Source organism: Leptopilina heterotoma, unplaced genomic scaffold (assembly GCF_015476425.1).
Source record: "Leptopilina heterotoma isolate Lh14 unplaced genomic scaffold, ASM1547642v1 Lhet_90, whole genome shotgun sequence".
Classification (NCBI taxonomy): Eukaryota; Metazoa; Arthropoda; class Insecta; order Hymenoptera; family Figitidae; genus Leptopilina; species Leptopilina heterotoma.
The window spans coordinates 978,659-995,727 of record NW_025111194.1 but is presented as its reverse complement, the minus strand read 5'-3'; the positions used below and the strand labels follow the sequence as shown (position 1 = coordinate 995,727).

General features: G+C 30.5%; 1 protein-coding gene across 12 annotated transcripts in view; it reads left to right on the top strand.

The window, feature by feature from the left end:
• Positions 1-13,600, top strand: part of LOC122511895 (solute carrier family 12 member 4) — a 102,434-nt gene extending 88,834 nt beyond the window's left edge. For 10 of the 12 annotated variants that reach the window (XM_043627456.1, XM_043627453.1, XM_043627454.1 and 7 more), the window contains 10 exons: positions 3,079-3,264; positions 3,375-3,610; positions 4,304-4,476; positions 4,789-4,950; positions 5,425-6,863; positions 6,932-7,039; positions 7,286-7,336; positions 7,787-8,115; positions 8,262-8,401; positions 9,246-13,600. In XM_043627456.1, the coding sequence (XP_043483391.1) occupies positions 3,079-3,264; positions 3,375-3,610; positions 4,304-4,476; positions 4,789-4,950; positions 5,425-6,863; positions 6,932-7,039; positions 7,286-7,336; positions 7,787-8,115; positions 8,262-8,401; positions 9,246-9,337 (2,916 nt within the window). In that variant the 3' untranslated portion in view covers positions 9,338-13,600. The remainder of the gene's footprint in view (positions 1-3,078; positions 3,265-3,374; positions 3,611-4,303; positions 4,477-4,788; positions 4,951-5,424; positions 6,864-6,931; positions 7,040-7,285; positions 7,337-7,786; positions 8,116-8,261; positions 8,402-9,245) is intronic. The other 2 variants (XM_043627457.1, XM_043627460.1) reach the window with 2 other exon arrangements.
• The last annotated feature ends 3,469 nt before the right edge of the window (positions 13,601-17,069 follow it).

The window sequence follows — 17,069 nt, the reverse complement described above, 5'->3', positions numbered from 1 at the left end:
GATCGCTGAATACGAATCTAGGGTCAGTTTTTAAAAATACAAAATGGAGGATCCAATATGGCGGACATGAAAATTAAAAATTGACTGAATTCGCTTGAAAATATTTACAGGGAGTTTTTGGGGTAGCTGAATACGAATTTGTGGTTATTTTAAAAAAATTCAAAATGGCGGATCCAATATGGCGGACATGAAAATTAAAATTCGACTGAATTCGCTTAAAAAATGATTTAAATAATTAAAAATTGTTATAATACTGTTAGAATTACAGTTAAAATTATAGATCTAATTATAATTATTTTTAAATGTATTCCTAAACTTAAAAAATTGTGTCAAATGTAAATAAACATAAAGTTAATAAATAATAACTGAATAAGTAGGTAATAAAAAGTAATAAACAGCAAAGATAATAAAAAGTAATTAATACAATTTCCATAAATCACAAAACGAATTACATTTTCTCGAAAATACATTAAACAAACAAAAAAATATTTTTTAAAATCGTGCTCGAAAATGATTGTAAATACAATTTAATGAAAATTTATACCCAGGGCATTTCACATATTGTATTATATGATTAAAAGATATAATAAATTCGTTATGTAATTGCAGTAAAATAATCACATATCTCTCCCTAATTATATGGCTTTAATTGGAACAATAAACATATTTATTGTGACAATATACGAGTAAATGTCACATATTTATAATTAATATTATAAACTTATTTCCATGAAATTTAACGAGACAAATAATATAATAATAAACATGAAAGTAAATATAAGTACTCATTGAGATGGGATAATTTTGCGAGATATTTTTTACTGAAACTTACAAAAAATATGTTTGAAAAACAATTTTTTTTGGTAATTTTTCTAATTTTTGTAAAATTAAATGTAGAAGAAAATGCATGATTGTTATTATTTATTGCATATGTGAAAATATTATTTTTTAAACTGGGCCTAGCAAAGTTTTCTTGCTGGATATTGTGGTGTTTTTAATATATCAATTTTTTTAAAATAAATTTTCTTTGTTGTCTAATTAGGTTTTTTTGTTCTTTTTGTTATTTCTTCAATTTTCTGTTGTTTTCTTTCGTTTAATTTTCGTTCTTTTTATTTTTATTATTTCCTCTTCTTTATTTTATCCTTTCTGTTTTATTTTTTCTTTTTTTGTTTTCTTATTTCTTTTCGTTTTTGTTTTTTTTTCGTTTTTGTTTTTTATTTCTTGTTTTTTTCTTTTTTCTCCTTTTTTATTTTTATTGCTTCTGTAAATCTTTTTCTTTATTTCCCCCCATAAAAATAATGTAGTGGAACTAATATTTCCTTCTTCTGTTTTTAAAAATTCTTTCTTATTTTTTTTTGGACAATCTTTTCCCTTGTTTTTTTTAATAAACATTTATTATGTTTGAAAATAAAAAATTAGTTTCTCTCTCTCTCTCTCTTTCTCATTCTCTCACGAACAACGCTTAATATTATTAGATAACAAATGAATCAAGGACTTTTATGACAGATTCTACACATCTGTCGCCAGAAGCCTATCATCATTTTATCCCAAAGACCCTGAACAAAAGTTTTACTTGAGTTCATATAGCAGAGCAATGAGCAAACTTCTCGATTAAAACTTTCATGTTCTAATTTTGTTTCTCCCCGCGCGCGACAATGACAAAAGAGGAAGTAAATAATACAATATTTTAATAAAATGAATATATAAACGTACAAAAGTCATAATGGCTTTTGTTGGCTTTTGAAATGAGAGAAGAAAAACTGAATTTTTTAAAATATTATTTTGTTTTCGGAGTTTAGAAATAATTTTTTTTAAACATTTTTTAAAGTCATTAAAATTATTTTAGTAAACTCGGAGTAAAAGAAAAATAACAGATTTTGCTGTTTTGATTTTCGATTTATATTTTTACACTAATGTGATACGCAAGAGGTTTGAAAATACAACAAATGAAAATTCTATTTAATGTGCTAAAGGAGTACTAATTTTTTTTCCTCGCTTGATTTATGAAGCAGTAATTTTTATTGGTATATAATCTCCTGAGAATTGATTCGCGGATAGAAGAAGCAATTTGGCCCTTGGCTAACTGCCATTCACTGGAAGGTTCTTTGAAAGAGACTTATATTCTTGAAGAAACTGCAGAAATTCTAGAACCATTGTGCTGAAAATTATTTCAAATGTCAAATACCATGTGTAGAATTTCTGTCTATTTTCTCTCGTAACACACTTTCGAGAGAAAATTGTAGGTGATTTCTTTTTTTATCGGCAATTGTACTTTTAGTTGCAAAAATTACTTCAATTTTTCTGATTCCTTTCGATTATTAGCACTTAAACCTGATTACTTACAACATTGCTTTGAAATTCTGATACCTAATCCGCTAATTATGAAAATTTTGCCATACCAGATTCATCAGCAATTAAAGGAATATTCACTATTAGATGAATATTATTTGTTAATATAAATTTATTGTTGTGCTTCGATATTCTATTTGCTAATTCCTCCTCCATTAACAACACCTGAACCTGGAATATTATTTCCAACGTTGTTATTTGCTGATTCCTGTCCATTAGCAGCACCTGAACCTGGAGCACTACGTACAACATTGATTCAAAATTCTAATGCTGTAGCCATACAGACATCACTGTTTCAATTTCCCAAAATCGCGGCACTACTTGATAACAATGCTGCAATTTCATCTGCTGTACATAATCCATTACTTAGAGGGAATTTTGAACCAAAATCATCAGCACTTAAATTAATAGCATATTCAGTATGAATGTTCTATTGGATGAAATCTGTTTTCTATTTGGATTTGTAAATGAAGAATCAGACATACTTTTGTGGCTTATGATGGTAGCATTACTGATGATCAAAATACAATAACAAATGGTACTAATGATGGTAGCACTACTGATGATAGTGTTATTAATGATGATAGTATCAATAATGATGATATCATGACTGATGATAGTATCATTAATGATAGTATTATTACGGATGAGTGGAGGAATGTTAGTGGACCACTCTGTGTTACAATAAACTTTGATGAATTTACCTAATCAAAAATTTGTTCTCCACAGACAATGCTGACAGCCATAAGTATGAGCGCAATTGCTACGAACGGTGTGGTACCTGGAGGAGGTTCTTATTTCATGATCTCCAGAAGTTTAGGACCCGAATTCGGCGGTGCTGTGGGAATGCTCTTCTACACAGGCACCACACTAGCAGCAGCCATGTACATCATTGGTGCCGTCGAAATCGTTCTGGTAAGTCACTTTCCTCCTCTGACACTATTAATTTTTGATCCAGACAAATGGGAATGAATATATAAACTTTTAGAGCAACTGCTAATATTGCGAAATTGTTTAAATTTTAGACATACATGGCACCAAGTTTGAGTATATTTGGTGACTTTACTCAAGATCCAAACATAATGTACAATAACTTTCGTGTCTATGGAACGGGTCTTCTGATGGTCATGGGTACAATTGTCTTCATCGGCGTCAAGTTCGTCAACAAGTTTGCCACAGTCGCACTTGCTTGTGTCATCTTTTCCATTATTGCCGTCTACGTTGGACTCTTTGTTAACTTCAATGGAAATGATTTACTAAAGTGAGTTGTTCTCCTAACTTTTGAAATTCAGCCAAAATTTACCAGATAACTTTGCCCAATCTATTTCATCAGTTATTTTACTCCCATTACCATCGTCCTCCAAATCAATACCAAAAATATAACATTAAAATGCATCATCAAAATACAACTTCTAAATACAAAACGCAGCATAAAAATACAATTTCAAAACAGAATTTAAAAATACAATTTCAAAATTACAACAGCATCAAAATACAAAATCAAAAAACTCCAATCAGTTTCCAGAAACACCTACTTTTGAAATCTTTTGTTTCCAAAACAAACTAATATCTCCAAAAACTTGTTTTCGAATCTTTTTTTTTTTTTGAAGTATCAGATCGAAGTAAAAGTAATAGAAAGGAAAAATTTGTAAGTAGAGTAAAGAAAGAAAAAAGAAATCTAAAGTAAAGATTAAAGTATATAAGAGAAAAGTAACAAGTAAAGATTTTCTAGAGGCAAAGAAAGCGTTTAAAAAGTTTGTCTTTAGAAAGTTGAGAGCAATAAAAATCCGTGAAAAATTGATCACAAACGAAGTGCGGGCGAAGAGAGAAAGAGATACAGACACATATGTATATATAATGTGTGTGCACACATTACGTGACTGTGCAATCTCGTTAAAACAGAAACAGATGAATGAAAATTGTGTAACAACATTGACAAATTTAATCGTTTTAGGATGTGCACCCTTGGCAACAGATTGCTAAAGAATGTCACCGTTGACAATTGCAACAAGGATTGGCTCCGCAATGTTTATTGCAATAATTCCAGAGACTGCGACACCTACTTTAACGAAAATGATGTAACTATTGTTAATGGAATTAAAGGACTCGCCAGCGGTGTATTCTTAGGTATTGTTATCAATGTTACTATTATTTTTTACGATTTTTTATATTCTTATTATTCTCTATTTCTTAGTCCTTATTATTATTTGGTTCTTATTTCTGTTTTGTATACTACTTAGCCTTTTATTTTTGTTTAGCTTCTTATTTTGCTTTCTATTTTTGTTTAGTTTATTATGTAGCCTCTTTTTTTTGTTCTGCTTCTTATTTTTATTATGTTTTCGATTTTTTATTACCGTTGATTGTTTTTGGACAATTCAGTATTTTATGGACTAAACTTTTGTCCCCATTTTTTTATCGTTCCTTTATTTTCTTTTCTAGAAAACATTTGGGGAAGTTTTCAAGACGAAGGACAATTTATTGCGAGATATAATCAACCGAAAGATATCGACAAGCTGACACCGCAGAGTTATAATCAGATTCAAGTCGATCTCACCACGACCTTTACGATTTTGATCGGAATCTTCTTTCCATCGGTTACTGGTGGGTACTTTTAAATCCAATTTTCAACATTTTCGGAGTCACAAATTTTCCCTTTTTTGTTTACAATGAAGTCCAAAGTTTATTTAGAGAAAAGAAAGGAGCGAAAGTTGCAAATGGCGGAAAATGAATCATTCGGATTTGTTCGTTACGATTCGTGGGGAAAGAAATTATACATTTCCTCAGTTCGTGTAGTTTCGGGTCGTGGCGAAAATTCACGAGGGGAACTTCGTGAAACTTCGTAGAGACGAATTTCCACGAACTAATCTTCGGGAAAGTTCGGGCCCTCTAAGCATGAAAACGAATGAACCGGGTTTTTTGCCATTTGGCGTAAATCCGTTCGGACGAACAGAATTTTTTCTAAATTAGATCTTTGGGCCTTCTGGGGATAAAACATAAGGATGTCTTCCTTTACCTAATTTGCATATCTACTCTTTTTATATAAGGACATTTAATTAATTATTAATTAAATTACAGGAATTATGGCGGGATCGAACAGATCCGGTGACTTGGCGGACGCCCAGAAGTCGATACCGATTGGAACGATTTGCGCCATATTGACAACGTCCACCGTCTACTTATCCTGCGTTCTCCTGTTCGCCGGGACTGTGGACAATCTCCTGCTCCGGGACAAATTTGGTCAGAGTATCGGAGGGAGATTAGTGGTGGCAAACATCGCCTGGCCTAACGAGTGGGTCATCCTAATAGGCTCCTTCCTCTCCACCCTGGGAGCCGGTCTGCAATCACTAACCGGAGCACCACGTCTCCTGCAGGCAATCGCCAAAGACGAGATCATCCCCTTCCTGGCACCATTCGCCAAGAGTTCAAGTCGTGGTGAACCGACTCGTGCCCTAATCGTGACAATTCTCATCTGTCAATGTGGAATTCTCCTGGGAAATGTCGATCTCCTGGCGCCGTTACTGTCGATGTTTTTCCTCATGTGCTACGGTTTTGTAAATCTCGCCTGCGCCCTGCAGACTCTTCTGAGGACTCCCAACTGGAGACCGAGATTTAAATTCTACCATTGGAGTCTATCGTTCATTGGCTTGTCGCTTTGTATCGCTATTATGTTCATGACCAGCTGGTACTATGCCCTCCTGGCGATGGGAATGGCGGGGCTTATCTACAAGTACATTGAGTACAGAGGCGCCGAAAAGGAATGGGGTGATGGTATCCGTGGTCTGGCTCTGTCAGCCGCTAGGTATTCACTCCTTCGACTTGAGGAGGGTCCACCTCATACCAAGAATTGGAGACCACAAATTCTAATTCTAATTAAACTGACAGGAGACCTTGTTCCCAAGTACCGTAAGCTTATAACTTTCGCCAGTCAACTGAAAGCTGGCAAAGGTTTGACGATTTGTGTAAGTTGTATCGATGGTGATTACGCGCGTAATTCTGGCGAAGCACTGGCCGCTAAACAAAGTTTGAGAAGATCTATGGAGGAGGAGAAGGTGAAGGGATTTGTCGACGTTTTAGTGGCGCGAAATGCAGTCGATGGTGTTAGTGCCTTGGTGCAAACTACCGGTCTTGGTGGAATGAAACCCAATACAGTGATTCTTGGCTGGCCCTATGGGTGGAAGCATTCCGAGGATGAGAGAACGTGGAGGGTGTTCTTGCAAACGGTACGAAATGTCACCTCTGCACGTATGGCTCTAATGGTGCCGAAGGGAATTAACTTCTTTCCGGATTCCACCGAAAAAGTTGTTGGCAACATCGATGTTTGGTGGATTGTTCACGACGGTGGTCTACTGATGCTGTTGCCATTCCTCCTAAAGCAGCATCGCACCTGGAAAAATTGCAAGTTGAGAATTTTCACCGTCGCCCAAATGGAGGATAATTCCATCCACATGAAGAAGGACCTCAAGAAGTTCCTCTACGATCTAAGAATTGAGGCTGAGGTCGAAGTTGTCGAAATGGTACCCAAACTGTTCCTCTTTCTTTACTTTGGCACTTGTTTATCATTTCTAAAATAATTACTTTTCAGATGAATGCCGATATTTCCGAATACACTTACGAGCGAACACTCCAAATGGAACAGCGTAATCAATTCCTCCGTGAGATGCACTTGAAGAAAAAGGAATCACAAGGCTTGGTGAGTAAACAATTGTTACTAATTCTGATTAATGATATCTACTGTCGAAACTAAAAAAACAAAGATCTAGCCATTGGGTCGAAAGGCTATGGCGACAGCTTTTTAGTTTGCACAGCAGATATTTAGTGATGTAGTCTATTACATCAGTCTAATTAAAAGAATTAAGTACAAATTGGAAACTAATTGCGTGAGAAAATATACTGATTGTACAATATCTCTTTGTTGTGTGCTCGTCACGGGAAAAAGGTGGAGACATTGGAGTTCAACGAGGTACCTGCTGAAGAAAGTTTGCCTGTGGTTTGTCAAAGACCCTTCCCCAAATCCTTGTATCCAATTCATGATCCATTTAGCAAAACTACTTCTCTCATCATTCCCTTTATTTCCAATTTGGTATTTTTTTTCTGCAAAATCATCAATTACACAATTTTCCATTCTTGACGAACACACAGACGGAACGAAACTTTTTTTTTGCCTAACGTTTTTTTCTTCTTTCATTTTCAGGACAAAGCATTTACACAATTTCATGAAAAATTAGCTTTTTATTGTCATTGCCATTCATGTATCATCAACAGAAGTCTAGTTTCTTAGTTTCTCTTTAGAGAATCAAGAATCTAGAAAGAGCATTTTTGCTAGGCTTAAATTTTTTTGATTTTTTTGGTGAATCAAAAATAGTGCATTATAGTTTAGCATTATATGTGGAATTTGGAATTAAATATAGAGGGTATAATGGGATATTTTTCGCTTTAGGTTCAAGCTATTGTGGATCATCATCATAATGTGGATGTGAAGACGGCGACAAAGGTACGATTCCAAGAGCCTGGAGCAAATCAGGCTAATGGCGTTGAAGAGGGAGCGGAGAAACTTTTACAGGAGTCGGAATCGAGTCAGAAGGAAAATGATATTAGTGCTGAGGGTCAGGCGAAGAGTAATGAAACAACTGATAAACCAGCAGCAGATGAGGCGAAGAATATTGGTGGTTCGCCTAAACAGGATAATAAGGAAAATGCGGAGAAGGAGGCTAAGAGTAGTCAGGACAAAAAGGCCGAGGAGGCTAAGGAAGCATCCAAACCCACACCGTAGGTTCTTTCTAAATGTCTTCTAATTTTAGCCAAGTACTTCCTAATTCTTTCTGATTACTGATTACTTATTAATTTTTAATTTAATTAATTTAATTCTGATTTACTTATAAATGTTAACTTCTTTGTTTCAATTCCCTTTGAAGTGATGAAGGAAATGTGAAGCGTATGCACACTGCAGTGAAACTAAACGAGGTCATCGCGAAAAGAAGTAGCGATGCGCAGTTGGTGATTCTCAATCTCCCAGGACCACCGAAGGACACGAAACTGGAACGAGAATATAACTGTATCCTTTTTTTCTATCGAAAACTAAAAGGAGAGGATGCAAATTGTTTTCCTAATCATCTAGCAAAGTTTTACACCCATAAGATTCTAGAAAGCACTTCAAAATTTTTGTTCTCTTAATGCACGTCTAGAATGGTTTTTCTCTTACAGAATACCAAAAAGTTTCAGGACGTGCATTCAGTTACATCTATTTCGAAAAATATTCCCGCTATCATCATGACCCAAGAGACTTTATTCTTCCTTATTTCATGAGGAACAAATTTCTCTCCCCCAACTCTAACTGCTTTTGAGTTATTTTCCACAGAACCAATTTCTGAAATTTCCAGAAAAATAACGGGATGTATTTAGGTTTAGAGAAAAATATCTCGAAAAATATTGCAGCTGGGATCATGACCCAAGAGACTTTTTTCTTCCTTATTCTATAAGTAACAACTTTGTCCATTGGTATATTTATCCATCGCCAACTGTTTTCGAATTATTTGCTTAGAAACAAAGTACTCAAATTTACGAAAAACAACAACGTGTATTCAGATTAATCTATTTCGCAAAATATTATAGCTGGGATCATGACCCAAGAGACTTTTTTCTTCGTTACTTTATGAGCAACAACTTTGTCCATTGACTTACTTTTCCAACGCTGATATTTTTCGAGATATTCGCCGAAGTAGAAAACATAAAAAAAACTTTTTTTTTCCATCCGACTTTTTCGTGAGTTAAATAATCATAAATATGACTAAATTTAAAGTATTTTTTTTAGATATTAAAGTACTTTTAGTTACCTAAATTGACGACTTTGTTGAATATGAAAATGGAGAGAAAATTTCCTTAACTAAAAAATTTAATAGATATGGAATTTCTGGAGGTCCTCACCGAGAATCTGGAGAGGGTGCTAATGGTACGAGGAAGTGGACGAGAAGTAATAACCATCTACTCGTGAACGGAATCAGCAACGTTCAACAAAATCGCGGACTTCAGCATCTCGCTAAAATCAGAGTCTAGTTTAATTTTCCTAATAATTAAAATAATCCTCAAGGCCATTTTTCTATTGTGCCGCTATCTTGCACCGTTAATGGCGCTAAGCGCTAATAACTTAATATTCTATTCAAATTAAGTGCAGTGTCTAATAGAGAATGGGAAGCGATGATTAAAAAAATCCACCACAAATCGAAACCCTCTTTATCTGACGATAGCAAAAAAAAACTATTCACGAACAAAAACAAATGAAAATTTATTGAAGCTGAAAACTTATCTCTTTGTCCGTCTGTTCCGAAAGATTAGAATATTTTAAACAATTATAAGGATTCTGATGCCAAAGTATGTAACGTGCCAAAGGCTAAGTTTACTTTCAATGATTTTTCATTAGAACTTAAGACGAGTAAATTAAGTTACATTTACTAGTTCATCGAAGTAAAACTCTCGAAAAGGTATTCTTACTTTTTTTTCTACTTAACGAGTGGAAAACCTTTTACGACAAAAACAAGATCTCATCATTTATAATTAAAAAAAATACACGCCCGCATGTACATAAAAAAAATTTACGAAAAGACTTGCATGCGTACGTGAGGACAAAAAAAAATTCACACACTTTCACTCATCGAAAACTAAAAAAATCAAAATTTGGTCGGAGGCTAATGTCGAAGCATCTACGAAAAACACTGCCAAAATATTTTCTATATGCTTCGCGTTTAACCAAAGACAAAAAAAAAGAATAGAAGAGAGAGGCTCATTTTTCTACGCGCATTGTCGGTTTTTAGGAAACAATTTCTAGATATGAAAATATATAATTATTATTCTATTGCTTAAAAACTACGTGACGAGTTAAATTTTAGCCAGTAGGATAAATAGCAAATTTAGAAAACAATCATCTTCCGTTTACTTACCTATATGGTATTTATAACCAAAAAAAAACGAAAGAAAGAAAAAGTATTCAACTTAATTTTTTCCCTCCCATTTCTAAGAAAAAAGAATTCTCGTGTAGTAAATTTTTAAAAAAACACTGTTTTCTATTGCATCCGATTTTTACATTCGTATGTAAAAGTTTTTTTCAAAAACTAAAAAAAAATAACAGTACTAAGGCAAAAAAATGTATAGATTTTGCTGACGCGCACGAGATTGTGCGCATCCCCACTACGCAAGACGCGCCTGCGCAGACAGGCGCGCTCGCCTAGTGGGGGAACTGGAAATCACGATCTCGTCTACGTTACAAAAGCACGATTAACTTAAAAAACACACTTTAGCCGATTTTTTCTTTCATGGGCCATTTTCAGAAGCAGTTCGTCGCACTCGTGTTCATTTTACTGTTCTAAGGCCTATAAATATCGGTCCGTATATGAGGCAAATTTTGAAAATTTGCTATAAATTAACACCAAAAGAAAAAAAAAGATACGCAGTGTGTGTTAGGGTAGTGTTATTCGATGGATAAGAGAAAAATTTTCTATAGCAAAAAAACTCGAAAAAAAAATTCCAAAATCGATGACGCTACAAATCTGCGGCACATTTCATATTAAAAAGATTAAAAGAAAAATAAAATAAAAAGTTTAGCTAATTTTAGAACACTAATTATTAATACTCGAGTTAAGTGTCGTGATGCACTTTTTACATAGTTTGCAGTGCGTCTATTTCACTTTTTAGATAGGACCCAAAAAATGCAGGACTGCGCTTGAAAGAAAAACGTGATAACTCATTTAGATTCATTTTTTCTTTTTTAAAATTTGGGCTAGGTGCAAAATTTTTAACAGGGTATTGTCAATTACGTAACGTCCCCTCCTTTTTTTAACCACTGAATAATTAACCCAAAAAAGGATTTTACTTTTAAAACGTCAGTATTCTTTGTGATGATGTGCAGGATTCTTAAGTATTAAAAAAAGAATAAAATTCGTTTTAGGAAAAAAATTCCATTAAGTGAAAAACTGAAAAGAGAAATGACAAAAAAAGTACTTAAAAAAATCTGCGTGGGTATTTTAATTACTGCACTAGTATTTCCCTTAAACTTCTGTGAACAAAAAAAAAATTACGATACGACGATCATGTGCGTTAATATAAAACAAATGTCCAGCCTCAAATTTCGTGCTCGAAAAAAGAAGAGGACTAAAAAAGAAAAGCTCTTTAAAAAAGCGCATTGATTTTCAAAGTAAATGAAAACAAAAGAAACTATTCAAATAATAGTAGGTAGGAAAAAAACGTAACTAAACATTATTACGATTGAAAAAAAAAATTCGTAATCAATATAGTCTAAAAAAATATTGATTAGATGAAGGAAAATGTCATGGCGGTCAGTTGGATCGGTTTTAGGTTCCTTACAAATTTTTTTACAATTTTATTCTTTTTGACGGATGGAAAAAAATGTTTTAAGAGTCAATACGTTCTCTCGAAGGAAGGAAACTAAAAAAACGGTGCCTAATCCGATTCCTGACGTGCCAAAAATTTTACGCATTTTACAAGTAGAAGAATTCTCTAGCGAGTGATGAATGAACGAAAATTAAAATACTAATAATAATACTTATTCACTCCCACAAAAATTGTTGGGATGTCTTTGCCTGCCGTTCAAACAAAAAAAGAAATTAATCTCATTTTTCATTTCTTGTATACAATTTTCTATATCTACACTCGCTTTAAGATTTTTATCATTGCGTGTAACGTTCTAAGTAAAAGAAAAATTCCCATAAATCTTAAAAAAGTACCGAAAAAAAAGTTGTACTAAAAATATTCAACAAGTAATAAAAAATGTATTTGAATTCATCGAACGTTTCGAGGCAATTGTAAATCGAGAAAAAAATTCGAAATTTAAATTAGTCGATTACTGCAATATTTTGGTTTTTAAGATTATTTTCGTCCGGTTGTAAATTGAATTTTATTAATTGAATAAGAGATGTTTTCTCGACGGAGTTCCGAGCGAGAATGAAGCAGAGCGGGAGCTCCCGCTTCTTAAGTAGCGGACCGAGCGCGCGAGGAGTGGGAGCGAAAGGAGGGACGGCCTCATTGCCGGAGGGAGCCGAGCCGCGGCGAAAGCGCCCGACGAGACTCGAATTCTAGGAAGCGGGTACAGTCGGGCGAGAAATTTTTTCTCTGACTAAAGTAATTTCAATATTTCTCGACGGAATAAAATCACCAACTATTCTAAAATTTGCATAAATGTTTCTTTTATCGGGGAGAACGTTTATTAGTATTTATTCACTATTATTATTAATATAAATATCTATATTATCTATTAAATAATAAAACTATTAAATAAATAATATTTCAATTATTTATGTTAATAATAATATTGACAAAACGATTAATATAAGTAATAGTATTTTTATTATTAGAACACAAAAAATAATTTCAACTAGTCGACTAATTTAGATTTAGAATAAAAAACGAAGCAAACGAGAAAAATCACACCCCTCATTCACTCTCACTGCTGCATCGTAACAAGAAAGTATTAAAAAAAAAATAAAAGAAAAACCGAGCGGACCTGGTGTAGAATATTGATATATGTACTGTGTACACAAAATTTGTAAATTATTATTATTATTATATATTTCAACACCCACACCCCTCCCTTTATTGTCTGAAATGTTGCGTATTTTATAATTTTAATTAAATTCGTACGTATCGAGTACATGCAAATGCATATTATAAATATACATATATAAATATTATATAAAATATACTATATTTATAGTATATATTATATTATACATTATATTTTATTAATAGTATATTATATTACATTATATATTGTATTGTATTATAAAATGCGATATATTACATATATTTTATGTGGTACTTATATTGTCTAGTAAAAATAATTGGCAATCGGATATAGTTTATATCAAATTATGAAGTGTTGATTATTATACATAAAAATATATAATATGAAGAGAGAGAAAAGAAAATATAAAGAGCAAACAAAAAAAATTTTTTTTTTACTTATAGGCGAACTTTCAATAATTTTAAGTTTAAATAAAGAATCATATGTTGGTCTGCAATTTTGCTATTATGAGAAAATTGAAAAATTTCTTGCGGAATACATTATTAATTATAATGCCGTGTAGGTAAATTTTCATGCGAAATTGTAGACCTAAAATCAGATTTGTAAATAAATATATAGCTAGTAACTGTTTAAAAAAAAATTCGCTTTATAAGAAATTATGACGAAAGTTGACGAGACACGAGAGAGAAAGAAAAAAGAAATGAGGCCAGAGCTTTTATAGTATTTTTAGTGTTTTAATTTTTTAGGGCTCTTTTCAAAAATATGTATTTTTTTCTAAAACAATTTTTTAATTTTTATTTTTTCCGCTTTTAAAAAGAAAAAAATTATTTATAATTAAGTTCAAAAGACAAGTTTTAGTAAAAATCTGCTCAGATGGAGTTTGGATTCATTTGATTGGTTACTTCTCAAGGCCAACAGACGGCGATTAGCTGTCGATTTCTGACCTTGAACAGTAACCAATCAAATCTTTCGGTACCTTATGTGGGCGTCTTCTTTTATTTAATGTCACTTTTCACTTCGATTTTACTTATAATTATTATTAGTATTATTATTATTATTATTATCATTATTATTAATATTATTATTATTATTAAAAATTCAAAAATCAAAAGAAAAATTGTTTTTTGCAGCAAAAAAAAAATATATTTTTGTTTTAATTGCCCTGCTATATGCTGCTTTACGTAAAAATTAATATCAAAAGCAAATGCACAATGATCGTGTGTGGAAATAAATAATTTATTTTAATTAAAAATATTAAAAATGAAAATTGGATTCAGTTTTCGGGTACATGTGACAATTAGTGCTATTGTTAAAAGCAGAGAAACAAAGAAAATTACGCAATTCAGTACTTTATTCAATAATAATTAATTTTTTAATTTCATTCGTCAAGTCATTAACAAATTAAATATTTTAATTTATTTTAGAAAAAAGATAAATTAAAATATTCAATTTGTTTAATTACTTAATTAATAATAATTAATTAATGCATTGTTGAAAATAGTTATTTTTGAAAAAATAGTTGACTTTAAAAAAAAAGTTGATGTTAACAAAATTTTAGAAATTATTTACGAGTTTAAATAATTTTATCATTAAATGAAAAATAATTTTTCGGTCATTATTAGTTTGAAAAAAATATATTTTAGTGAATGTTGAAAAAATACGTTATTCTTTAAATGAAAAAAAAATTGAGTCGTTAAATTTAAATTAGTTTATTTTTTAGAAAAGAAAAAATTTAATAAGAGCATAAAAAAAGAGAAGCTTTGACAAATCCAAAAGTAAAAAAAGTATTTAACAATCTCTATATATTTGGTACCCAGATAAAATGCAAAAAAATCAAATCATTGTATTTGTGTGCGTACCTTTATACAATTTTTTTTAAAACATGTTACCTGAGCTCGTAAGCGATGTGTGAGAAGGAAAATAAAAAAACGTTATAATTACGATCATTATGATGCATTAATTATACATTAGAATAAAAATTTTAAAAATAGCCGGTCTAACTCTTCTCCTTTTTACTCTTTTGCTTTTTTTAAATTTCCGGTAAACAATCTATTTGAAATTTTCAGTCTTAAAAAAAAAAAAAAAAAAAAAAAAAAAAAAAAAAAATTTCAAAACTTTTAACAAAAATTCAGTTCTATTTTCCTTAAAGTATAAAAATTGATTCATTTTCCGTAAAAAGAAAAGATTTCTAGATTTATTTTCCGTAAGTGAAAGAAATTTAGATTTTATTTTTACGTAAAGAGAAAAGAATTTTTATTTTTTGAACAAAAAAAAGCAAATTGTTTAAAAATTAATTCTGTTGTTTTTTATAAATAATTTTAATGATTGTTAAAATCAAAAAGAAAATCTATTGCAGAGTAAAAGTAAATAATATATTTAAAAAAATATATATATATTAGGAATAAAAGTAAAATTTAAGAATTTTTTTTTAAACATACGAGTTTTCATGGAATTTTTGAGCGCAATCGTCATGGCAATGTTTTTTCAAAAACACACAGAAAAAAGATTTTGAATTAAAAAAAAATCACTTTTTCTAGGGCTGTGAGACGCGAGCTAAGCAGCGATGAACTTGCTCGAAAAAAAACCTCAATCACATGTGTCAAAAAGTAAAAAAAAAAAAAAAGAAAAAAAAACTATCTTCAAAAAGTACCTATATTCATTATAAATAATCTCCACGTTTTCTTAACCCTTTCGAGATTGATCAATTTAAAAAAAATCAATTTTTCCAAAAATTTTATTTACAAATTTTTCATATTAAAAAAATAAACCAAAATACAATTTTCTTAATTTGAAATATTTTTATGCACAATATTTTTTTCTGTGCTTATTTTCATTTTCTTTTAAATCTTCACAAATATCCTCAAAAGGAGTCTTGAGAAAAAAAACAAACTCGAAAGGGTTATTCAACTCATTAAAAAAATAATGAAATACCGCTTCTTTCGAAAAAAAAGAAATCATTAAACGAAAAAAAAATCGTTTCGATATAAAACTAAAGAAAAAAAAAATAACATTTTTGTTTCTTTGGTTAATATAAAACAAACATTTTTTTTCAATCTTTGAAAGAAATATTAAAAATATAAAAAAACAAAAAAAATGTTACGAATGAAAAAACATAAAACGGATTTTATATATTAACGAAATAAACAAAAATTGTTATATGAAATATTATAAATAATTATATAAATAAAAATTATATACAAAGTATAAATAGAAATATTTGTAGATAAATGAAAAACTTTAGTCATCTACATAGGAAATAGAGTCAATACTGTGAAATACCTATTACCCTATAGAAACAAAAAAAAACTATTAGAGAGAAAAGAACTACTTGTAATTAACTTATAAAAGATGATCTATTATGAAAAAAACATACGGAAATTAACAAAAATAAATAAAAAACTTACCGTAATTGTTTTCTCAAATTTTATTCAACCCCTCCAAGAAAAATTTTTTTATGATTTTATATTTTACTATTATATTATATTATATTATATTATATTATATTATATTATAGTATTATTACTATTACTATTATATTATTATTAATAATATAAATATTTAAATATTTTTATTACATTTAATTTTAGTATATTTCATTATTTTGTTTTAGTATATTATTCATTTTTATTGCTATTATAATTTTTACTAGTTATTATATTTTTATTACTATTTTTAATTTTATTAAGATTCTTATTATTATATTAATTTTTTGTAGAAATTGTAACAATTTGAATTAAATTTAAGTAATTCAAGTAATATTTTAAATGAAATCGTCAGGGGCGCAAAATTTTAGTTACGCTCCTGACCGTACTGCGCACGCGTCGCCCCTCCAAACAGCTTCCCCCACCGTTGTGCACCGGTGGGGTATATAAGCAGGCGACCAGCACTGATCCGGCGCAGAGTTCCTCAGAGTTAAAATAATATTATTTTTAAATTTTTCCAGAAAAATATTTTTAAAAAAAATTTAAAAGATATATAATCTGTCATTGTTAGTCCTTTCTTTTTATTAAAAAAATAATATAATAATATTGATAACTTAATTTAAAATAAAAAAGTAATAATAATACGTAAATGAAAAAATTATAATAATAAAATAATAGTTTTATAATAAATATTTATTATACATTATAGTTAATTTATTATTATATATTTAAATTCTTCAAACTCCTGTAGAATATCTTTCCAGTAATGC